The sequence below is a fragment of the Schistocerca americana genome, chromosome 4, assembly GCF_021461395.2.
Source record: "Schistocerca americana isolate TAMUIC-IGC-003095 chromosome 4, iqSchAmer2.1, whole genome shotgun sequence".
In the NCBI taxonomy this organism is placed as follows: domain Eukaryota; kingdom Metazoa; phylum Arthropoda; class Insecta; order Orthoptera; family Acrididae; genus Schistocerca; species Schistocerca americana.
Window position 1 is genome coordinate 481,905,653 of NC_060122.1, and position 25,210 is coordinate 481,930,862.

At 38.8% G+C, this 25,210-nt stretch overlaps 1 protein-coding gene across 1 annotated transcript in view; it reads left to right on the top strand.

The window, feature by feature from the left end:
• Window positions 1–25,210, top strand: part of LOC124612956 (arf-GAP with Rho-GAP domain, ANK repeat and PH domain-containing protein 2) — a 173,232-nt gene that overhangs the window by 15,347 nt on the left and 132,675 nt on the right. Inside the window, exons 2-3 of the mRNA XM_047141476.1 lie at window positions 12,770–12,944; window positions 20,244–20,361. Of these exons, the coding sequence (XP_046997432.1) occupies window positions 12,770–12,944; window positions 20,244–20,361 (293 nt within the window). The remainder of the gene's footprint in view (window positions 1–12,769; window positions 12,945–20,243; window positions 20,362–25,210) is intronic.

Consider the following 25,210-nt stretch of genomic DNA (forward strand, 5'->3'; position numbering starts at 1 on the left):
TACTGTTTGTGCCAATGATGAAACTGTCAGATACTGTTCTCTTTCTGTGGCCCCTGTTTCTTGCTACCACTTTCCACCTGTCTTCGCCCTTCTGCCCCTTTAACCTCATCAGTTCCTCCTTGGCACTATCTAGTATAGCCTTAGGGGCTGTAATCTTCCCTTCCTGTTCAGCTATTTTCTTATCCCTTGAACATAATCTGAAATATCATGGGAGAGACCCATTTATGTCCCCACTTCCCATGCCACTACATTCCCTGCCCCCACCCCAATGTAACCATCTGTCACAACAGCTGCATATTACCCCAGAACTAACTTTCCTACGGCAGATCAAACACTTCTTGCTCATCATTTTTTACAATATTTTTACAAAATAATAGTAATATTCTATTAACTGCATGCCACAAGAGTCACTTAAGTTATGTGGAACGCTAATATACAGGGCTATTACAAATGATTGAAGCGATTTCATAAATTCACTGTAGCTCCATTCATTGACATATGGTCACGACACGCTACAGATACGTAGAAAAACTCATAAAGTTTTGTTCGGCTGAAGACGCACTTCAGGTTTCTGCCGCCAGAGCGCTCGAGAGCGCAGTGAGACAAAATGGCGACAGGAGCCGAGAAAGCGTACGTCGAGCTTGAAATGCACTCACATCAGTCAGTCACAACAGTGTAACGACACTTCAGGACGAAGTTCAACAAAAATCTACCAACTGCTAACTCCATTCGGCGATGGTATGCGCAGTTTAAAGCTTCTGGATGCCTCTGTAAGGGGAAATCAATGGGTCGGCCTGCAGTGAGCGAAGAAACGGTTGAACGCGTGCGGGCAAGTTTCACGCGTAGCCGCAGAAGTCGACGAATAAAGCAAGCAGGGAGCTAAACGTACCACAGCCGACGGTTTGGAAAATCTTACGGAAAAGGCTAAAGCAGAAGCATTTCTTAAACAGGAGATTGGAAAACCGATGGATCGGTCGTGGTGGAGATCATGATCAACAATTCATGTCATGGCCTCCACGCTCTCCCGACTTAACCCCATGCGATTTCTTTCAGTGGGGTTATGTGAAAGATTCAGTGTTTAAACCTCCTCTACCAAGAAACGTGCCAGAACTGCGAGCTCGCATCAACAATGCTTTCGAACTCATTGATGGGGACATGCTGTGCCGAGTGTGGGAGGAACTTAATTATTGGCTTGATGTCTGCCGAATCATCAAAGGGGCACATATTGAACATTTGTGAGTGCCTAAAAAAACTTTTTGAGTTTTTGTATATGTGTGCAAAGCATTGTGAAAATATCTCAAATAATAAAGTTATTGTAGAGCTGTGAAATCGCTTCAATCATTTGTAATAACCCTGTACATATATACTAATAATATACCAACAGAATGCACTTAAACTAACATTAAAACTCAAAACTAAGCCTAAGGTCGCGTATGCGCAATATGAATGTTACGCGTTTTGAAAAGAAATAAAAGTTTGAACTTAAAACCTTTAATTCCACAGTAGAAGTGGCACTATTAAATATATGTGTAATGAAAACAACGTAAATTCTTCACTTAGTACTTATGCAACCATCTTAAATTTGTACGTAAATGTACATGTAAAGCACGCGGAAGCTGACCCTTAGGCTATATTTTTCTTTGGTTCGAGAGATACTTCGAAACGAGTGAAACCTTCAATAGATAATATGAAGTAATCTCTAATGAACTTCCTTATGGTGTAACATTCCAGGACACGAATAATATTCATGATTTCTTCTGTGATATTCATGTTTCACATGAAATTATCTTATTTTTGATAGTTGTAACATTGTCCAGAACTTCAGTTAATTTGCTAAAGGAAATTGCCTATATGACCACTATGTGATCAGTTTATACAAAGAAGACTAACTTTTTGCCAGTGCATATAGAAAGAGAAAATACAACAAAGTTTAAAATGGAAACACCAAATGTGAGCCAATTTATGTAAAGAAATAGATTTTATTCACTATTGCTTGGAACTTCCTTCACCCTGACAACAGTAAGCAGAAGTTGAGAGGGAGACTCATACTTTCAGATCTAACTTTTCTAACTTCTAAGAAGTTTCTATTTAGTTTTTAACTGTAGGCGTGGTGCTATGTAATACGATCAGTAATATAATAATTAGTGATATCTTTTTACACCTGTTTCTTTCATTCTTCATTATAAGATTAAACATTAGTGTTCCTTGTTTGAATTCAGATGCATCATGCATGCAGTGCCTGAGTTAATATTATGGTTATCAAATAATTAAGAGGTATTATATGTGTTTGGATAAAAGTAGAAGTGATTTCACTGGTGTGAAGAGCCTCGGTGCCTGAAAACTGTCAGTTGAAAAACTAACACAGCTACAAAAAAGAAGGGGGGGGGGGGGGGTCAGAGTGTTGGTTGAAAATTGAGGCTGCATCATAACAGAGTTGTAGATTGTTACAATATTGATCTGGGGAGGGGGGGGGGGGGAGAGGGAGAGTATCAATTGAACCTTGAACCTCTTCATGCTAGGCAGTTTTGTCCTGTGATGTAATGGTGGTGTGACGTGCAAGGTCATACATGCTAAAATAGGAAGAAGAACAAACACCGACAATTTTTTTCATCTGTATTACATTTTGAAATTAGATTGTGGTGACAGGCTGACCTACAGAAGCTCAAGGTATAGTTTAGTTTTAGACTGAAAGGAACTGAGAGTTGGTAAAGCCAATGAATCTGGATAAATGTCTTAGTTGTGGTGAAGTACTGATCTGTAGTGTAGTCTGAGGTATACACAGATTAGGTTGAAAGGTGACAGTTAGGTTGTGAGTTAGTGAACCAGCATTGAACGCTTTAGTTAATCTGGTCTAGGGTAGTCACACAGTGTTTCAGACAGGAGTATTTTGATACATGCGCCAATGAAGTCAGACACATGAAGTATATGGAATTAGTCAAAAGCTATCACCAATTAATATTGATAAATAAGAAGTTAATTTCTAGGCATATGGAAGGAGGAGGGGAATGGGTGAAAGGTGCTGGAGAGTGTATTGTGTTTTGTGAATCCTCTAGAGGATTATAATGCATAGTAACTGTGGTGCTTTGTGGGTGAATGAAGACAAATTAAGGTGAATTTGAAAAGTGATTGAGACAGTTAATGTGACAGAAGTTCTCATCTGTGGTCCTGAAGTTAGTAAAAGGTTATATGAATGCATGGTGTCTGTTCTTTCGGACAGACACCACTCATTCATATAGTTCATTCCCCTTGATGTGCAATGAATCCTGCATGTTCATTGCGGATGCACAATTACATTCAAACTCTGTGGGAATCTCAAAGTAGTGAGCAAGAAGGACATGGATGGGGACTGCAGAGTGGTGGTGTTAGGTGAGAATGTGGATCAACTGAGAGGCATGCCGGGATAGTCTGTGCAATTGCGATAAACACTGTGTTTGGATGGTGCAGTGGTTAATGTAACTGCCTTGTCAGCAGGGAGATCCAGGGTTCGAATCCCGGTCCAGCACACTGTTTCACTTGTCACCACTGAATCCGCTTAAAGTCCCATTGCGGCGGACATCAGTAGTTCCTTCCCTTCCCTTTCCTTTCTCCCCTTCACATTCAACTTACATAAAATTGGTGAAAGGTGTTGAAGCAATTTGTAGCAGCATTGTGGGAATACTGCACCAATCTATGTTGTAGAATGGTGCCACCCACATCACAATGTAATTTCTATATGATAAATCACATTCACCAGTCTGTGATTGATGTTCTCTATCTGGCTATATTTTAGGCAGGCACATACGAATACTGAATGATTCCATGCGCTCTTGTCAGGCAGCATCATAATTGTGTTAAAGAGTCTAAACATTTAAAAGCTTCTACTTCTTGAGTTTTGTGTATATTAAAAAATTAGATGGAAGAAAATAATTGCACCCTTAGTCCTGCGAAAGTTTCACTTATTCCATAGCTCACATAATTATCCTTGTAAGTTGCAGATCTATTGTGGAATCATGATTTCTTTGCCCTCTCTCCGTTGTTAACCGGAACGAACACATTTTCAAGCAAATTATCTTTAAACAAACTGTCTATTCCAACAAAAATTGTACTACCTTAAACTGGACCTGTTCCATTGAGAGTTAATTCAGGGTAAAATGCCTACCAATAAGTCGTCTACTATTTGTGCAAAAAACTCTCTCTCTTCAGCACTCCTTGAAAGACTTATGAGATCAAGTGTTTCGCCTCACTTCCCAAATATAATATTCCCAGCTCCATTCTTGCCATACACATCTTTTTGTTCCAATATTTTCATTTGTCTTTCCTTTGGCAGCCATTTTTCTGTTCTTTGCCCTTTTCATTCATTTTACAACTGTCCTTGTTCTATTTTCTGCGTCTTTTGATACTCTCCAACCTTTCCATTTCATAGATTAGATTAGATGTACTATTTGTTCCAGGAGATCCATAGTGTGGAGATCCTCCAGAATGTAGACCATCTCAGAAAACAAGAATACACAATGTATATTTACAAAGAAAACAAATATTCTTATGTACCTTCCGAGATCCCAAGTGAAATGATCCTCATGATTAGATTTGATTAGATTTAGTTTTCGTTCCATGGACCCAAAAGATGAGATGATTCTCTTGGGTGTGGAGCGTCAGAAAATGTAACATAAAACATTTGAATATAATACTTACTACCATGATCATTTGTCCAGAGCTCAAATCCCTTTCCAGCACACTGTTTCACTTGTCGCAACTGATTCTACTTAAAGTCCCAATGCAGCTGACATCAGTAGTTTCTTACCTTACCTACCTTACCTTTCCTTTCCTTTCTCCCCTCTCCACCTTCAGCTTACATAAAATCGGTACAAGATGTTGAAGCAATGGTAGCAGCATTGAGGGATAACACATCCATCTATGTTGTAGAATCCTGTGGCGCCATCCACATCACAATGTAATTTCTTCTTCTTAAACACATTTTCAAACAATGGAAACTCCAAGTAGGAACATCAACAGTGTAGGAAAAGACAGATTGCTACTTATCTACATCTACATACATACTCTGCAAGCCACCTGACGGTGTGTGGGCGGAGGGTACCCTGAGTATCGTAAAGAAGAGAGATCAAGTTGCAGACAGGCACAATTAAAAGACAATCACATGTAGCTTTTGGCCACAGCCTTCGTCAGTAAAATAAACAAACACGCACACACACACACACACACACACACACACACACACGTCTCTCTCTCTCTCTCTCTCTCTCTCTCTCTCTCTCTCTCTCTCTCTTTTACTGGTGAAGGCTGTGGCCGGATGCTGTATGTTATATGTGAGTGTATCTTAATAGTGCCTGTCTGCAACTTGATCTCTCTTCTTTACGATAAGTAGCAATTTGTCTTTTCCTACATTCTTAAATTATTTTCATTTATAAGGTAATATTGAACGTGGTAATAAAACATGTAAATGTTGAGTACACTGAAGTGCATATGATAGATCAATTTAATATGATTTAACATATCTCATCAATTTGTGTGAAACTTTTGTGGGGTCTGTATGCTGTATCAAGTCAACTAATGATGTCAGAAACTACAGTCCTTTTTTTCCGTGCCTGTTCATTCATGCCATATCTACCATAGTTAGCAAATACAGTCCCATATATATTTTTTGTGAGGATGTACTCAAACTTTTACTGGTTCTATTAATTGTATTATCTCTTTTGTGAATGAACCATGCAATTTTCTAGTTCGCTCAGTGTGCTGAAATACTCCTGTAGGCTGTATGTTAATGTTTACATATGCAGCTAAGGCCTCTGGTTCCATTTAATCACAACAATTTTATATCTCCATTACATTCAATTTTTCAGTTTTTTACATCTTGCCCTAATCTGATACGCTGTGGCCGAGCGGTTCTAGGCGCTTCAGTCTGGAGCCGCGTGACCGCCATGATCGTGGGTTCGAATCCTGCCTCGGGCATGGATGTGTGTGATGTCCTTAGGGTAGTTAGGTTTAAGTAGTTCTAAGTTCTAGGGGGACTGATGACCTCAGATGTTAAGTCCCATGGTGCTCAGAGCCATTTTTGTCCTAATCTGATATTTTGTTTTTGTTATCCAATATCTGGATTGTGTTTTAGCCGGCTTTTCCTTTACAGTATAATGAACCGCTTATCGAGTGCCTGTATGTACCAGTTGTGTATAGACATTTTCGTTTTTATTAATCCCCCTCTCCCTCTTTATGCCTGGTCCAAAAGTCATGTCTGAATAAAATAGCTGCATCAAGTGTTTTAATTCTATTTTCCCTCCTGCCTTTACTCTGTGTGGGATATGGTATGTATTTTTCTTATTACATTCTGCAAGGGGTGGGCCCCAGCAGTGGGATCAGTTGTTTGAAACAATCTGTACAGTGATGTTGGGTAAGGGCCAAGGAATCACACTCTACAACCATTCACCCTGGTGTGCCCCTTTTTGAGAGTAACCAACAAAACAATTTTGGAATTTTGTGTGATGCTCTACAGGTTTAAAAATAGTAAAAATTTACAGGTTGACTAATGTAATGGCTAAGATAAGTGTGCGAAAGGTAGTCAGTTGGAATCTCATCAGGTACCTCAAAATTTTCTTATTTTTAAATCTTTATGAAAAGACTGTGATCACTATTTTCATTTGATTAATTGGTTTACATGCTTTTTCTGTTATTTGTATTCCTTTGTCGCATCATTTTAATCAATCTATTAACTTCTTAAATTGCTCCTATTTTTTGTCCTGATCATTCTTTTTCCACTTGGAATCTTTGTACATGTGACTTTAATTATTTTTATTTGTCTATCATGATGTTTAAACATTTGAAAATGCCAATCTGTTGGACAAAGGATGTACATATTTTTGGATGGCTGTCATCATACTAACATTTAAAATATAATTTGTCTTGCACTATGGACAAAATAATGTGAATGGTGTTTTAAACAAATGCAGGGACTATAAAATGAAATTCAGACAAAATAATAATAATAATAATAATAATAATATAACAGATAAAACAACGCCACATAACAAACCTGACATCATACTCACCAATAAAAAAAAAGAAATTAACACAACTAATCGAAATATCCATACCCAATACAACAAATATACAAAAAAAAAACAGGAGAAAAAATTGAAAAATACATCCAACTGGCTGAGGAAGTCAAGGACATGTGGCATCAGGATAAAGTTGACATCATACCAATTATACTATCAACTACAGGAGTCATACCACACAATATCCACCAGTACATCAATGTAATACAGCTACATCCAAACATATATATACAACTACAGAAATCCGTAATTATTGATACATGTTCAATTACCCGAAAGTTCCTAAATGCAATATAACACATACCGTACAGTTAAAAGGAAGTGACGCTTGATCAAGGTCCGCGTCACTCCATTTTTAACCGGACTTAACGTCTGAGAAAGTGAAGGAAATAATAATATTAATAATAAGGCCCGGGAAAAGAATAGGCCTCCGGTATGTTCTGCCAGTCGTAAAAGGCGACGAAAAGAACAAGCCACTAATAGGGCTAACCCCCCTTTTAGTGTGATTACTTGGTTCAGGACAGAACTAAAGATGCCTCGGACAAGCGCCGTCATGGTCGGGGACGACGCTTGAACCCTATGCCCGTCCACAATGGTAACGACGTTGCTAGCCAACTGGAAAATGATTTAAATCCAAATAGAGGTGTTTTGCAGGATATGCTTCCTGCAACCACCCTAGAAGGAAAACAAAGACAGAGGATGAGATGGTCAGATGAAGTTAATCGACACCTCATGTTGTGTTATTACCAAGCAACAAACCTAGGAACCAACACAACTGGATACAGATCACAAGTATACACAACATTTATTACCAGATACCTGGAATTAAAATTTTTAACAGAACAACGACTAGCTGATCAGATCCGTGTAATAATAAAAAATAACAGGATACCCCAGTCAGAATTAGAAAACATCAAACAACAAGTACAACAAATACTGGAACAAAATAATGTGCAATCAGAAGAAGAAGAAAATACAGTAATGGACTCAAACATCCCAGAGCAAACAAACAAAGACCAACATGCATCAATTAAACAATCAGAGGAAAACGAAATCTCAAGACAGCCACCAGAACAAGCACAAATAGAACACGAAGAGACACACGTGTTAGATATAGAAGAGAATTTTCAGCTGGCATATATAGAATACAAAGACACAAATACAGACATCAGACCATTCTTGCATAGACCTCCAAATAACCCACAAGTACCGAGCGAGGTGGCGCAGTGGTTAGATACTGGACTCGCATTCGGGAGGACGACGGTTCAATCCCGCGTCCGGTCATCCTGATTTAGGTTTTCCGTGATTTCCCTAAATCGCTCCAGGCAAATGCCGGGATGGTTCCTTTCAAAAGGGCACGGCCGACTTCCTTCCCCGTCCTTCCCTAATCCGATGAGACCGATGACCTCGCTGTCTGGTCTTCTTCCCACAACAACCCAACCCAACCCAACCCACAAGTCGAAACAACAATAAAAACTATCAACACAATCATACACAACAAAATAAACGAAAATACAACTATGGAAGAGTTACAACTACTGGTTTATATAGGAGCACTCACTACACTAAATATACACACTAGGCAGAGATCAGAACAAACCAACGCACAGAAGAAACCCACAAAACCAGCATGGCAACACAGGCTACAGATAAGAATAGAAAAACTGAGAAAAGACATCGGACAGCTAACGCAATTTATAAGAAATGAAATATCAGACAAAAAACGAAAAAGGTTAGGTAAAATCTCACAACAAGAAGCAATAGAGCAATTAGATGAAAAGAAGCAGAAATTGCAAGCATTGGCCAAATGACTTAGAAGATACAAAAAAAGTGAAAATAGAAGGAAACAAAACCAAACATTCAACACAAACCAAAAGAGATTTTACCAAACAATAGATAACACACACATTAAAATAGACAATCCACCAAACATAACAGACATGGAACACTTCTGGAGCAACATATGGTAAAAGCCAGTACAACATAACAGGCATGCACGGTGGATACAAGCAGAAACGGACACATACAAGATGATACCACAAATGCCTGAAGTGATAATTTTGCAACGTGAAGTCACCCGAGCAATTAATTCTACACACAATTGGAAAGCCCCTGGAAATGATAAAATAGCAAATTACTGGCTAAAGAAGTTCACCTCAACACATTCACATCTAACTAAATTATTTAACAGTTACATTGCAGACCCATACACATTCCCTGATACACTTGAACATGGAATAACCAATCTGAAACCTAAAGATCAAGCAGACACAGCAAACCCAGCTAAATATCGCCCCATAACATGCCTACCAACAATCTACAAAATATTAACTTCAGTCATTACACAGAAATTAATGACACATACAACACAGAACAAAATTATAAATGAAGAACAAAAAGGCTGCTGCAAAGGAGCACGAGGATGTAAAGAGCAACTGATAATAGATATAGAGGTGACATATCAAGCTAAAACTAAACAAAGGTCGCTACACTACGCATACATTGATTACCAAAAAGCCTTTGATAGTGTACCCCACTCATGCTTACTACAGATATTGGAAATATACAAAGTAGATCCTAAATTGATACAGTTTCTAAACATAGTAATGAAAAGCTGGAAAACCACACTTAATATCCAAACAAATTCAGATAACATCACATCACAGCCAATACAGATTAAGCGTGGAATATACCAAGGAGACTCATTAAGTCCTTTCTGGTTCTGTCTTTCTCTGAACCCACTATCCAACATGCTAAATAATACAAATTATGGATATAATATTACTGGAACATACCCACACAAAATCACACATTTGCTATACATGGATGATCTAAAACTACTGGCAGCAACCAATCAACAACTCAACCAATTACTAAAGATAACAGTAGTATTCAGCAATGATATAAATATGGCTTTTGGAACAGACAATTGTAAGAAAAATAGCATAGTCAAGGGAAAACGCACTAAACAAGAAGATTACATATTGAATAATATGGAAAAAACAGATGCCTATAAATACCTAGGATACAGACAAAAAATAGGAATAGATAATACAAATATTAAAGAAGAACTAAAAGAAAAATATAGACAAAGGCTAACAAAAATACTGAAAACAGAATTGACAGCAAGAAACAAGACAAAAGCTATAAATACTTATGCTATACCAATATTGACCTACTCATTTGGAGTAGTGAAATGGAGTAACACAGACCTAGAAGCACTCAATACACTTACACGTTCACAATGCCACAAATATAGAATACATCACATACATTCAGCAACAGAAAGATTCACATTAAGCAGAAAGGAAGGAGGAAGGGGATTCATCGACATAAAAAACCTACATTATGGACAGGTAGACAATTTAAGAAAATTCTTTCTAGAATGAGCAGAAACTAGCAAAATACACAAAGCAATCACTCATATAAATACATCGGCTACACCACTGCAATTTCATAACCACCTCTACAACCCTTTAGATCACGTAACATCAACAGATACGAAGAAAGTAAATTGGAAAAAGAAAACACTACATGGCAAGCATCCGTATCATCTAACACAGCCACACATCGATCAAGACACATCCAACACATGGCTAAGAAAAGGCAATATATACAGTGAGACGGAAGGATTCATGATTGCAATACAGGATCAAACAATAAACACCAGATATTACAGCAAGCATATTATTAAAGATCCCAATACCACAACAGATAAATGCAGACTTTGCAAACAACAAATAGAAACAGTAGATCACATCACAAGTGGATGTACAATACTAGCAAATACAGAATACCCCAGAAGACATGACAATGTAGCAAAAATAATACATCAACAGCTTGCCTTACAACATAAACTTATAAAACGACACTTTCCCACATACAAGTATGCACCACAAAATGTACTGGAGAATGATGAATACAAATTATACTGGAACAGAACCATTATAACAGATAAAACAACACCACATAACAAACCTGACATCATACTGACCAATAAAAAGAAGAAATTAACACAACTAATCGAAATATCCATACCCAATACAACAAATATACAAAAGAAAACAGGAGAAAAAATTGAAAAATACATCCAACTGGCTGAGGAAGTCAAGGACATGTGGCATCAGGATAAAGTTGACATTATACCAATTATACTATCAACTACAGGAGTCATACCACACAATATCCACCAGTACATCAATACAATACAGCTACATCCAAACTTATATATACAATTACAGAAATCCGTAATTATTGATACATGTTCAATTACCCGAAAGTTCCTAAATGCAATATAACATATACCGTACAGTTAAAAGGAAGTGACGCTTGATCAAGGTCCGTGTCACTTCCCATTTTTAACCAGACTTAACGTCTGAGAAAGTAAAGAAATAATAATAATAATAATAATAATAATAATAATAATAATGATGATGATGATGATGATGATGATGATGATGATGATGATGATGATTGCAATAACATGGTTAGAAATATAAGATGACAAATTGGAAGCAATTGAATCGAAGTTAATACACAACAATAATCAAAATCACATGAAGAAGGATTCTAAGTGGAAAAATGCAAGAAAATGATGTGTTCCATATGATGACTAATATGATGTGACAAATGAATAGAAAAAAAATTACATTTAAACCAATTAAGTGAATAAAAATAATGATCAAGGTCATTTTGATTAAGATTTAAAAATTTCAAACCACCTGACAAAATTCAAACCCACCCCTTTTGCATGTGAAATTAGAATTTTAATCATTATGCCATGAAAAGTTTGTGAATTCGTACCTATTTGAAGCTATATATCATCGCACAAAATCCAAAACTTTTTTCTTCAATTACTCACAAATGAAAGCCCACAAGATGAAAGGCTGAAGGGTGTGATTCCCTGTACCTTAACCTACATCACTTTAGAGATTGTATCAAAAAGTTGATCCCACTGCTGGAGTCCTCTCCTTGTTAATACTGTTTATTTTATCTTTTATTATGCCCTGAGTACCATATCCTCATATTTCAGATTCATTTATTCTTTCTTATTAATAAATCACTTTGTTTTGCACATATACCTAGAGATGTCTGTCATTTGAGACAGAGATAGATTTTAGTTCTACATGTATTCTCTTTTTGCTCTAATTCAGGCTTGGGTTGATAAATTGCTGGAATTATATTGTTACATACTTTTTCTTGTTTTGTATTTGTCCAACTGACTAAATTATAAACATTCAGAAGAACAATAAATAAATAAATTGCAGTGCCTGTCTGAAACACCTGCCAGTTTGATAAACAGCACAGATACTTATGGTTTAATTTTTTGTTAGGTGGGGTACTAGTTCATTCATGATCAGGCTGCAACCGACTAAGAATAAACATCATCCATGATAGTTGTTAAGTTTTGAGAAGGCACCTTGCTTACAAACTAGCATGCTTTCCTAAATGGATGATTTTCTTTTGAGTATTATTTCACTTTTCATTACAAAAATAACTAACTAATTTTATTGTTTAATTTTGTACACCGTTTTTTTTTCACTAGATTTATTATTATTATTATCATTATTATTATTGTTTTTGAGAACTTCTTACATTTTTAAAAATTATTTTTGTTCATTGTAGTTACATGTATCCTACTAAATATTTTCAGTTTCTTGTCCTTAATTTGTTGTTTTGTTTATCATCTTTATATTGATTTCCTAATTTATTTGTACATTCAGCTGTGATGGTGATTGTTTTGAAATCACGTTAGTTAAAGGCCAGTCTAATACATTTGGCACCTCTGGATCTGCCGAGCGTCGCATATGGATGCAGAAAATATTAGAAAGTATTACTTCAGTTTTTCCAACAAGGATCACAGCAGAGTACACACGAGCAGGATGGTGTTTCTTAAAGGTGAATTTCATGTGTATATTTCATAGCTTTGTATTTCACTGTAATTACATATGTGTGTATATATGTGTGTGTGTGTGGGGGGGGGGGGGGGGGGGGAGGAGGGCTCACTTTTGCACAATTGTTGAGTAGGCTTATTTTTTAATAAGTAAATTTTAATTAAATCCATTTGGACAAGGGAATAATTAACTATGTGGGGTAAAGCTCACAGTCTTTGCTTTAGATAACCATTGGAATTCATTTATTATACATATGCTTTAATTATATCAATTTCTCCCTACCACTTGATACTTGATATAAAAAATGTGAAATGGGAGTTTGAATGGTAATAGAGTTGGGTATTAACGGTATGAGTGAATAGCTAAAATTGCTCTGCGTCGGTGGGTGTTGGGTTGCATGCCGATGTTGTTAACAACGCGCATTATGAATGATGGGAATGGAGTGCAATGAATTGAGAGTTGGTTTCGGTAATGAATCGGATGCTTGTTTGTAATTTTCTGTGCTCCATAAATAAAGATAGATGGTAATTTGTTCTTATGGGCTAGAATTTAATCATGTCATTGCAAATTTTGGCAGCAGTGACAAACAAAAGCTCGGGCTACACAATACATCAGTCTGTATAGCAATCTTATTTTTGTGTTGAGATTTGTGGGGTGCGCCAACTCACAAGCAAATTGACACACTCCAACCTAACCTAGGCATTAGGCTTTGCTACAGGGCAGTCTATCTGCATATCTATTTTATTCTATTCACCAAATAAATACGAAATTCGGTAATGAACCAGATTGTTAATAACCAGATCAGGAAAAGTTTTTCTGGTAAATGTAATCAATTCATGTTTTCTGCTGAAAGAAATCATAAGATTCAGTGATTCTAATTGCGTTCTGTATAATATAACCCTATTGGCTATGAGCAATGTTAACTTATTGTCAACATCAACACGCAAAGCTAGAGCTGCTGACACTGTAACTGCACTTTAGCCAAATGAATTTATAGCATTTATAAAGTGTAAGATGAAACTGGGATGGAGAGTCATGTTACTTGCAAGAAAAGTGAAACAAAGAACTTGAATAGCACCTTTCAGTGCACATACACTGTAATAATTTTTGTTGTTAATTTGTACATAAGAGTTTAGATTTAGAGCAAATATGAATCTTTCTATGGATGAAATGTTACTTTAGTAACAGAAATTTCATGATAAGTTGTATTTTTCGGTAGACATCAGTTTGTATCCTTGTCTATTATTGTACAGAAGTCTTTAGCAAGTTACCAATAAGGGGTCGTATTCAAATCCTCATCAAGCCATGCTGTTTTAGAAGAAATGCATAGTCTCACAGTGATATAAACTAATAAAATTTTTGAACATCTAGCCATGTGAAGTGGTTAAATGTCCATGAGCTTTTGGACAATTGCTTCTGGACCATTGTCAAGTGCTCACCACTTCCTAATAATCCTGGGGTAGATTTCGCTAAACCTCGTCCATTGAATTTTGTGATGTTTATTTTAAAAATGTTACATAATTTCTTCCCCTCTCTTTGTTCCAACTGTGATAGTGCTGTAACTCTTAAAGACCTCAGTGTCAGTGAGATATTAAACTGTAAAATTACTTTGACATATCTATGGATTAAAATTTAAATTAAAAGCTTATGATAATAGTGTGTTCCAGACATATTTAAGTATCTGAATTCTGAGAGTACAATTCTCTGTTGTATAGTAAAAAGCAGTGCTGGTAATAGAATGAACACATTTTTAAATATTAGGCAACTATATAGGGTGATTAAAAAAAGCATTTACAAACTGACATGGCACATTGGGCATACAACGAGGGTCAGTAATCACATAGGAAGCATGTGTCGCAAATGCACCGAGAGGGTGCTACAGTCGTGTGGGAGGGCATCGCGAGACTGTTTAATTGAGCTGTTAATTTTCCTACACCACCTTGATGCTCCCACGTATCTAGTATTCCTGCAAGATGTTCTGTCGGACATGCTGAATGATGCTCCCATTCATTGCTACATTTGATTTCAGCACTATGTAGCCCCCATGTGTTTCAGCAGACAAATGAGGGCACATCTGCAAGCAACCTTTCTCAGCTGCTGGATTGGTCGCAGTGGACCAGTCGCATGGCCGTGGCCACTGTGAACACCCAATCTGACCCCAATCAATTTTTTCCTGTGGGGCTACCTGTAGGGCCTTGTGTGTGAAACACTTGTTACATCACTGGAGGACTTAGTGGGCAGGATTGTTGCGGCAGCAAAGTGTCTTTGAAATATACCAGTTATCTTTAATAGGATGTGCTGCTCAATGCAACATTGATGTCAGGTGTGTCTTGATGCATGTGGACAAAACTTTGAGCATCTCCTGTAGTCGGCATCCATATGTAGCATGTGACTAAATAGCTGCAGTGCCATTTAGTAGCCCAGGATGAGGATGACATTTATGTCCCCTGGTTCTATGTAATTACTGACTCTTGTTGTATGCCTGATGTGCCATGTCAGTTTGTAAACGTTTTTGAATCACCTTGTATTTAATGAATACATATCAGTATGTTCACAAAAATTTGAAGTTGCTGCCTACAAAAAAAATTGGAGCTTCATCGTATAACTGGAAAACGTCTCCCATCCCGCCAGTCTCCTCACAACTAAATACTAAGATGTTACAGACATTTTAATACACAAGGAGCACACCTAGTGCCTTTTACCATTAATGAAACAAGACTAACCTTAGTTATAATTTCTTGTTATTGTCCCACAGAGACAAAGTGATTGTTACTTGTTCCTCTGTATTTATGTTTTTACAGGTTTTTTTTCATGCTCCTGAGATTCATCTTTGTGATTAGATGTGTTGAACACATTATATGAAATAATTGTCTTGCATTCAGACAGGGTCATTTATAGAAAACTGTCTTGTCCATTACTTACTCTCAGTGGAAGATTATTGATGCTGCCACTTATTTTGACAGGAAATGGTGTACCCCTTCATTGTGTAGTTGTGACAGCTGATAGTAGACAATGCAGTTAGATACTTTCCATTCAAACTATGTCTTTGGTGATTGAAAACAGATTTAAGAAAATTTTTTGTTTGTTGCCAGATAAATAACAGATATCTTATTGGCTCATGTTGTCATAAATTTAGTCTTACGATTTCACTTGACTATGATTGATTTTACCTATTTTACATATTTGACTTTGCTCCTACAATTTGCCAACAACAACATCCATTTTGTACTTTTAGCCACTCTTTATATTAAGTTTCCTGACAGATTAAAGCTGTGTGCTGGACCAAGCTTCAAACTCGGGACCTGTGCTTTTTGTGGGTAATTGCTCTACCAAATTAGCTGCTGAAGCATGACTTGCAACCTGTGGAAAAATGAATATTGTAGAGACATGGCTTAGCCGTATCCTGAGGATGTTTCTAGAATGAAATTTTCACTTTGCAGTGAAGCGTGCACTGATTTGAAACTTCCTGACAGATTAAAACTTTGTACGGGGTGCATTCAAGTTCTAAGGCCTCCGATTTTTTTTCTCCGGGCTGGAAAGAGATAGAAACATGCGCATTGTTTTAAAATGAGGCCGCATTCATTGTCAATACGTCCCAGAGATGGCAACACCGTACGGCAGATGGAATTTTACCACGAGCGGCGAGAATGAGAACTGTTTTAAATACTTAAAATGGCGACGTTTTCCTTACTTGAACAGCATGCAATCATTCGTTTTCTGAAGTTGTGTGATGTGAAACCCAGTGAAATTCATCGACAGTTGAAGGAGACATGTGGTGATGGAGTTATGGATGTGTCGAAAGTGCGTTCGTGGGTGCGACAGTTTAATGAAGGCAGAACATCGTGTGACAACAAACCAAAACAACCTCGGGCTCGCACAAGCCGGTCTGACGACATGATCGAGAAAGTGGAGAGAATTGTTTTGGGGGATCGCCGAATGACTGTTGAACAGATCGCCTCCAGAGTTGGCATTTCTGTGGGTTCTGTGCATACAATCCTGCATGACGACCTGAAAATGTGAAAAGTGTCATCCAGGTGGGTGCCACGAGTGCTGACGGACGACCACATGGCTGCCCGTGTGGCATGTTGCCAAGCAATGTTGACGCGCAACGACAGCATGAATGGGACTTACTTTTCGTCGGTTGTGACAATGGGTGAGACGTGGATGCCATTTTTCAATCCAGAAACAAAGTGCCAGTCAGCTCAATGGAAGCACACAGATTCACCGCCAACAAAAAAATTTCGGGTAACCGCCAGTGCTGAAAAAATGATGGTGTCTATGTTCTGGGACAGCGAGGGCGTAATCCTTACCCAATGTGTTCCAAAGGGCACTACGGTAACAGGTGCATCCTACGAAAATGTTTTGAAGAACAAATTCCTTCCTGCACTGCAACAAAAACGTCCGGGAAGGGCTGCGCGTGTGCTGTTTCACCAAGACAATGCAGCTGCACATCGAGCTAACGTTACGCAACAGTTTCTTTGTGATAACAACTTTGAAGTGATTCCTCATGCTCCCTACTCACCTGACCTGGCTCCTAGTGACTTTTGGCTTTTTCCAACAATGAAAGACACTCTCCGTGGCCGCACATTCACCAGCCGTGCTGCTATTGCCTCAGCGCTTTTCCAGTGGTCAAAACAGACTCCTAAAGAAGCCTTTGCCGCTGCCATGGAATCATGGCATCAGCGTTGTGAAAAATGTGTACGTCTGCAGGGCGATTACGTCGAGAAGTAACACCAGTTTCATCAATTTTGCGTGAGTAGTTAATTAGAAAAAAAATCGGAGGCCTTAGGACTTGAATGCACCTCCTATTGGACTGAGAGCAAACTCAGAACCTTTGTCTTTTGTGGCCAAGTGTTGTATGAACTGAGGTATTCAAGCATGACTCATGACCCATTCTCACAGCTTTACTTCCACCAGTACCTCATCTCCTACCGGATACGAAACTTCCTGGCAGATTAAAACTGTATACAGGACCAAGACATGAGCTTGGGACTTTGCCTTTCAAGTTTCATATTGGCACACACTCCAGTGCAGAGTGAAAATTTCACTCTGGAAACATGGCCCAGGCTGTGGCTAAGCCCTGTCTCCACAAAATCCTTTCTTCCAGGAGTGCTAGTCCTGCATGCTTCACAGAAGACTATCTTCGAAATTTGGAAGGTATTTTTTTTTCCTCGTTGTGTGAAAATGGACATGTACAGTTGTGGTTGCCATACAAAAAGATCTCTTTGTGGGTGCATGCTCTGTTCCACGTATTCCCTTGCTGTTCTCCTTTGTGCATCAGTATGTTTGGGGTTTGTACTTTTGGTCATCATGGAGCCTGAAGGTCAAATTGATTCCATAAAGTCAATTTACAGTTCCATTGTATTTCAATTGGGGTTCTAATATTACTATCTGATTATTCAATGTAATAAAGGACATCATTTAACATTAGCGAAAATTAAGTTTGAGATTTTGAGGTGATTTAATTAGAATAGCAAGCCAATGACTATCACCATGGTACTAAATTTTATGACATAGTATGTAGAAGGTAATTGATTTTGAAATAATTAGCTTTTGATGTAGAGTAATTAGATCCTGGGTTTATGCACATAAAGTAATAATCTGACAGCTTTTTGCATTTGTTTCTACTTTTTATCCTTTCCAAAAGTACCATTTATGTACACATATTTGTACAGACTTGTACTGTCAAAATACTTATCACTGATTAACAGATACTGTGTACTACAAACATGATCTAGAACTTTCTGCAACTGACTTGGAACTAACTTGACGGGTGCAACTGCTGTTGTATAAATGAAGGCATAATGCAATTTTACACTTCCTGTTATACAAGCATTTGAGGTAACTAACTTACAGTGGAAAATTTCCAGTTCAGAAATGTTCATATGCAGTGTGTGGACAAAAATATGGAAACACTGTAAACATGGTTGAACATAAATGCAGATACTAGCAAAACCTGCAGGTTGTGCTGTTGTATTTTACCAAATGGCAACTGTACAATGTTCAAAATATGTTGCAAGTGTCAGTCATGGTCAGAAGGGTGTTTTGTGTAGTTGTGAGTGTATTATGTTTGAGCGAAATGAATTTGAACGTGGGCAAACTGTTGGTGCCCAGATTGGAGGTGATTCTGTAAGAAAGGTAGCCAAAGTGTTTGGCATTTCAAGAGGTACCATATTGAAGATTTATACTGCATACAATGAAAGCAGAAAAAAAATAAAAATAAAAAAAGACAAAAAAAATCATCTGCTAAGTCACAAGACAGAGGAAAGTGTGTGTTGAGTGATAGTGACACTGTCATTGTAGATGATTGTGATTAAAAATAAGAGGATGACAGCTTCAGAAGTCACTTCAGGATGGAATGTCACACTTGCAAACACTGTCAGCTCCAAAACAACATAAAGGAGCTCTGTAAGCTGGCTGCATGTGGGCGATCTGGAATTCCAGTACCACACATCATTTATGCAAATGCCTGTAATGGGAAGAAGTGGTGCCAAAGCCAGTCTTGGTGCACACTGCTTCCAACTTTGGGCCCAATTTACATCCCAAGAGTGAAAAATGATGGGGGTTCTGTGATGATTTGGGCTGCCATATGGTCATATTCCACATGAACTGTGGTTGCTCTGCAAGGTCGCATTATTGCCACGGATTATATGAACATTTTGGCTGTTCCGGCCCATTCTGTGGTACAGTATTTGTTCCCCAGAGGTGAAGCTGTGTTCCAAGATGACAAAGGCCCCTGTCCATGTAGCTTACATAACCCAGGACTGGTTTTTTGAGCACAAGGTTGTATTGTCGCATGTTCTGTGGCCACCACAATCACAAGCTCGCAATAGTATTGAGCCTTTGTGGTCTTATTTGGAGAGAAGGGTATGTGATCACTATCTACTTCCATCATTACTATCTGAACTTATTGTGTTACTACAATCTGACTACATTATGCAGTACAAATGCATCTTACTAAATGGCTGCACAACCAATGTCAGCAACATACCCTAAACGCATTTGTCCAATTTGTATGTGCTTGTGGGAAATTTACTGTAACATCATCAGGAAGTTTTACTGTAACAGTATCAGTACTGTCACTGTGTTATGTCTTCATGGGACATATGCTAACATAGTCTTTATATTTACCATACCACACAAATATAGCTTATAGAACAAGGCCAGTATTTATAATGTTAGTTATTAAAAATGTATTTGTGCTGTATCAGAGGTTTCTTTGAATTGATGATTTAATGCAGTTTTATAACTCAAGAATTTTTATTTTCTGCAGCAACATGTTATTTATCATTACGTGTTTTAGGAAGGTATTAATGGGATATGGCACACTGGATGGATTTTAATTACTGAGAGAACACTTCTGTATTGCATTACCAATGGTGCTGTTCAAGAAGCTGATCTGCGGAAGGCAAGATATGTTGGTAAGACGATGGTTGTAATGTGTTTTTCATAATTAGTAGGCTTTTTGCGATCATAAGTCATTGCAAAGGAAGACACAGTTGAGCATATGAAAATGTTTTGGTGTACACTGTGAAGTACTTAGTTTTTGAATGCTGTTATTGTATATGAGATTGTAGACTTTGTGTGAGAGTTTCATTGATTATGAAATCTTTTTATAGTATGGGCAAAATAATGTCATTCCAAAGAAACATTACATCTTTATGCAAAGCTCTGTTATCTTGAGAAGCTTTTGTAGTCTTCGAACCACGGCCCTCCTCTCCCACGAGAGCATTAGGCATTCCAGTAAGGGAAACATTCCACGTGGGAAAAAATGTATCTAAAAACAAAGATGATGTGACTTACCAAACGAAAGCGCTGGCACGTTGATAGACACACAAACAAACACAAACATACACACAAAATTCTAGCTTTCGCAACCAATGGTTGCTTCGTCAGGAAAGAGGGAAGGAGAGGGAAAGACGAAAGGATGTGGGTTTCAAGGGAGAGGGTAAGGAGTCATTCCAATCCCGGGAGCGGAAAGACTTACCTTAGGGGGGAAAAAAGGACAGGTATACACTCGCGCGCGCACACTCACACACACACACACATATCCATCCGCACGTACACAGACACAAGCAGACATTTGTAAAGGCAAAGAGTTTGGGCAGAGATGTCAGTCGAGGCGGAAGTAAAGAAGCAAAGATGTTGTTGAAAGACAGGTGAGGTATGAGCAGCGGCAACTTGAAATTAACGGAGGTTGAGGCCTGGCGGATAACGAGAAGAGAGGATATACTGAAGGGCAAGTTCCCATCTCCGGAGTTCGGATAGGTTGGTGTTAGTGGGAAGTATCCAGATAACCCGGAAGGTGTAACACTGTGCCAAGTTGTGCTGGCCGTGCACCAAGGCATGTTTAGCCACAGGGTGATCCTCATTATCAACAAACACTGTCTGCTTGTGTCCATTCACGCGAATGGACAGTTTGTTGCTGGTCATTCCCACATAGAATGCGTCACAGTGTAGGCAGGTCAGTTGGTAGCTCACGTGGGTGCTTTCACACGTGGCTCTGCCTTTGATCGTGTACACCTTCCGGGTTACAGGACTGGAGTAGGTGGTGGTGGGAGGGTGCATGGGACAGGTTTTACACCGGGTGCGATTACAAGCGTAGGAGCCAGAGGGTAGGGAAGGTGGTTTGGGGATTTCATAGGGATGAACTAAGAGGTTATGAAGGTTAGGTGGACGGCAGAAAGACACTCTTGGTGGAGTGGGGAGGATTTCATGAAGGATGGATCTCATTTCAGGGCAGGATTTGAGGAAGTCGTATCCCTGCTGGAGAGCCACATTCAGAGTCTGATCCAGTCCCCACCTGGTACAGAAGCAAATAACCAGAGCCACTTCCTCATCGTCTCAAACCCAGAACCTCCCACAGAAGAACCACAAAAGTGCCCCACTTGTGACAGGATACTTTCCGGGACTGGATCAGACTCTGAATGTGGCTCTCCAGCAGGGATACGACTTCCTCAAATCCTGCCCTGAAATGAGATCCATCCTTCATGAAATCCTCCCCACTCCACCAAGAGTGTCTTTCCGCCGTCCACCTAACCTTTGTAACCTCTTAGTTCATCCCTATGAAGTCCCCAAACCACCTTCCCTACCCTCTGGCTCCTACCCTTATAATCGCGCCCGGTGTAAAACCTGTCCCATGCCCCCTCCCACCTCCACCTACTCCAGTCCTGTAACCCGGAAGGTGTACACGATCAAAGGCAGAGCCATGTGTGAAAGCACCCACGTGATCTACCAACTGACCTGCCTACACCGTGACGCATTCTATGTGGGAATGACCAGCAACAAACTGTCCATTTGCATGAATGGACACAGGCAGACAGTGTTTGTTTGTAATGAGGATCACCCTGTGGCTAAACATGCCTTGGTGCACGGCCAGCACATCTTGGCACAGTGTTACACCGTCCGGGTTATCTGGATACTTCCCACTAACACCAAACTATCTGAACTCCGGAGATGGGAACTTGCCCTTCAGTATATCCTCTCTTCTCGTTATCCGCCAGGCCTCAATCTCCGCTAATTTCAAATTGCCGCTGCTCGTACCTCGCCTGTCTTTCAACAACATCTTTGCTTCGTGAGTGTGTGGTAGTTATGAGCCTGGACATTGAGTTCCTGTGCTGCCAGTCCATTTTCTCTCCTGTTGGCGTTGTCCCAGGATGGCGATGTTGTTGTAAAATTAGTGTCCCTTGTGGAAATGAGATGGAAACCACTGTCTTGATAAATAAGGTAATCATTTACCCTTTTTTACACTGGCTCTTTCATTATGGGATCTTGGAAACAATTTGCACAATTTGTACTTTTATCTGATTCAAGTTTAACATGTGTCCTTTGTTGAAGCTTTGCTCTACTACTGCAGTATGGTAAGAATGCCAAAATCTTAATGTCCTCCTCCTCCTCCTCCTCCTTCTTCTTCTTCTTCTTCTTCTTCTGGGAACCATGTTTTATTTGTACCTACAAGGAGTCATTCTTGAAGAAGATTTTGAGCAAGAGCTGTAACTTATTATTTTCCAACAAGCCCAGGTGCTGTCCACCAAGGTTGTAAACACAGTATTATCTTATACTAAATGGCAGAAATTCCAGGTATTTAGGTTCTGTTTTGTGTGTTTTCTTTTATACGTGGAATGCTTCCGCATATCATCTGGAGTTTCGTTTGTCAAAATGACGCAAGAATGGTAATTATCTACTAACCACTCCTTTTCTTCTGTCCACACATATGCAGTAGTTGTATCCCAAGAATTCCATTAGGTTTTCTTCAAAATGCAGCCAAAATATTACAGTGGCGCCTACATGTTTGCAGAACTATTTTGGTTTCAGGCCCTTAGTTTTGAGAGCTATTTCACTGAAGTGCACTGTCAGAATGTATACACGGAGAAGAAAAAAAATCCTGGATTTTTCTTGAATTTCCCAGGTGAAAGCAAATTTTTTATATATTAAATGACAGTATGCTTTCCCATGGAGCTGTAAAACTTGCCAGCCAATGACAGCAGATATTCAGGACATAGGTCGCATGATGTAGCCAACCAGTAGCAACATCATTATTAAGTGGGCTGAACACACAAATAGAAAGATAATGGTTTAAATTAATATACATGCTGTGTAGCTACAAGAAAAGTTCAGCTTTCACATGTGATACTGGTCACTGATCTCCCCCCCCCCTCCCTCCCTCCCTCCTCCCAATCCGAGAGTATGGTTAGGCTGGATATGAAGTGCACAGCTTAAATGGTAGCTCAATATTTCTATTTCACTTCTGTGCAACAAACATTTCGTGGGCTACCTGTCTGAATAAATGTTCCCTCAAGCACTTTGAGTTTTCCATAGAAAGAACTAACTTAACACTTTTTTTTTATATGAAACTACAAAGTAACGCTTCTCAAATCACTATTTGCAATATTTCCTCGTGACCTGTTAGAAATGTAAACAGTTGTGACATCACGCTCATCGAAACAAGGCCCATGAGAAAGGCACATTGTAGCAGTTTGTTGTTGTGAACTATTGCATAGTTTCTGAGACATTTTACTGTCTGCAGATGCTTGTGCATGCACTATGTTTTGTTTTTGTAAGTGGCTTATTTTTTGTGGCTAAGTTTTATTTTAGTGTTATTTTCTCATTTATGTTGTATTGCTGCAGTATTATTCTGCAGTAGTGGGCTAAAATAAAATTCTTTGTTAGAGTATCAGTTCTTACCAGTCAGGAGCGCAAAAAATTGAAAAGTAAAAAACAATGACAAATTCCTGAAATTCTAAAAGTTTCCAGGGGTTATCCGGATTTCTCCCGATGAAAAAAAAAATTTCAGGTGTTTCCCAGACTTACCGGTGGTCCTGGGGCATATACACCCTCACCATGTACGGTTAAAAAAAAACCTGCCTGCATGTTTTGATAAGCTCAGGTACCTTCGGCTGTGTACAGCTTGCACCAGTGCAACACATACTGGCAAACAACACCACATCTAACACACTTTTAGGGGGTATTTGCTCTCATCCTATGGAAAAAGTTTTACTTATAGGCCTTTTATATTTTCTGTGTTTGCATACAATTACTGCATACTCTTTTATATACGCATTATAACACTTACTTTTATCGGTTTGGAATGCCAAAATGTTTATGCCATGAATAAAACAAAAAAGAGCAAATTTGTGTTGTGATGTGGTCGTTACATGACAATCTTTGAGGGTTTGAATTCCAGTAAAATAATTAAATTTACTGTCAGGACACCTCAGCAACACCTCAGCATATGCAAGCCACGAGAGGTAGTGTCCTGGCACTCGTCCAGTATGATGGTTTCAGTGCATGTGAAGTGTCAGCCAGGAGTGGTGTTTGCCCTCACTGTGTCTAGAAGCAGATAAAGCGGTGGTGTGAGATGCATAATTGGCCAGCGTAGAGGGTCAGGCTTTGGAAATGGTCGACACTTTAGCAAGACAATGTGTTAGTTGGAACCTGTATGAAAAGACCACTTCTAATTGCTGTCCAACACAATAATGAGACCACTTCCATTGAAAGCTTGCAAACAATTCACATCTTCTTAAGGGATGCTGGTCTTAGAGCCCATAGGGCTTTTAATAAAGAGACCCTCTCTGATGATCACAAACTTTATAGGCTTGCCTTCACTGAACTGAATGTAGATCATGACTGGTAGCACATCATCTTTTCAGATGAGTTTACATCTACATCCACATTTATACTCCGCAAGCCACCCAACGGTGTGTGGCGGAGGGCCAGTGAATGAGTGAGTGTCTGGAGGTAGTCCACAGTTCACTTGGACCGTGTTACAAC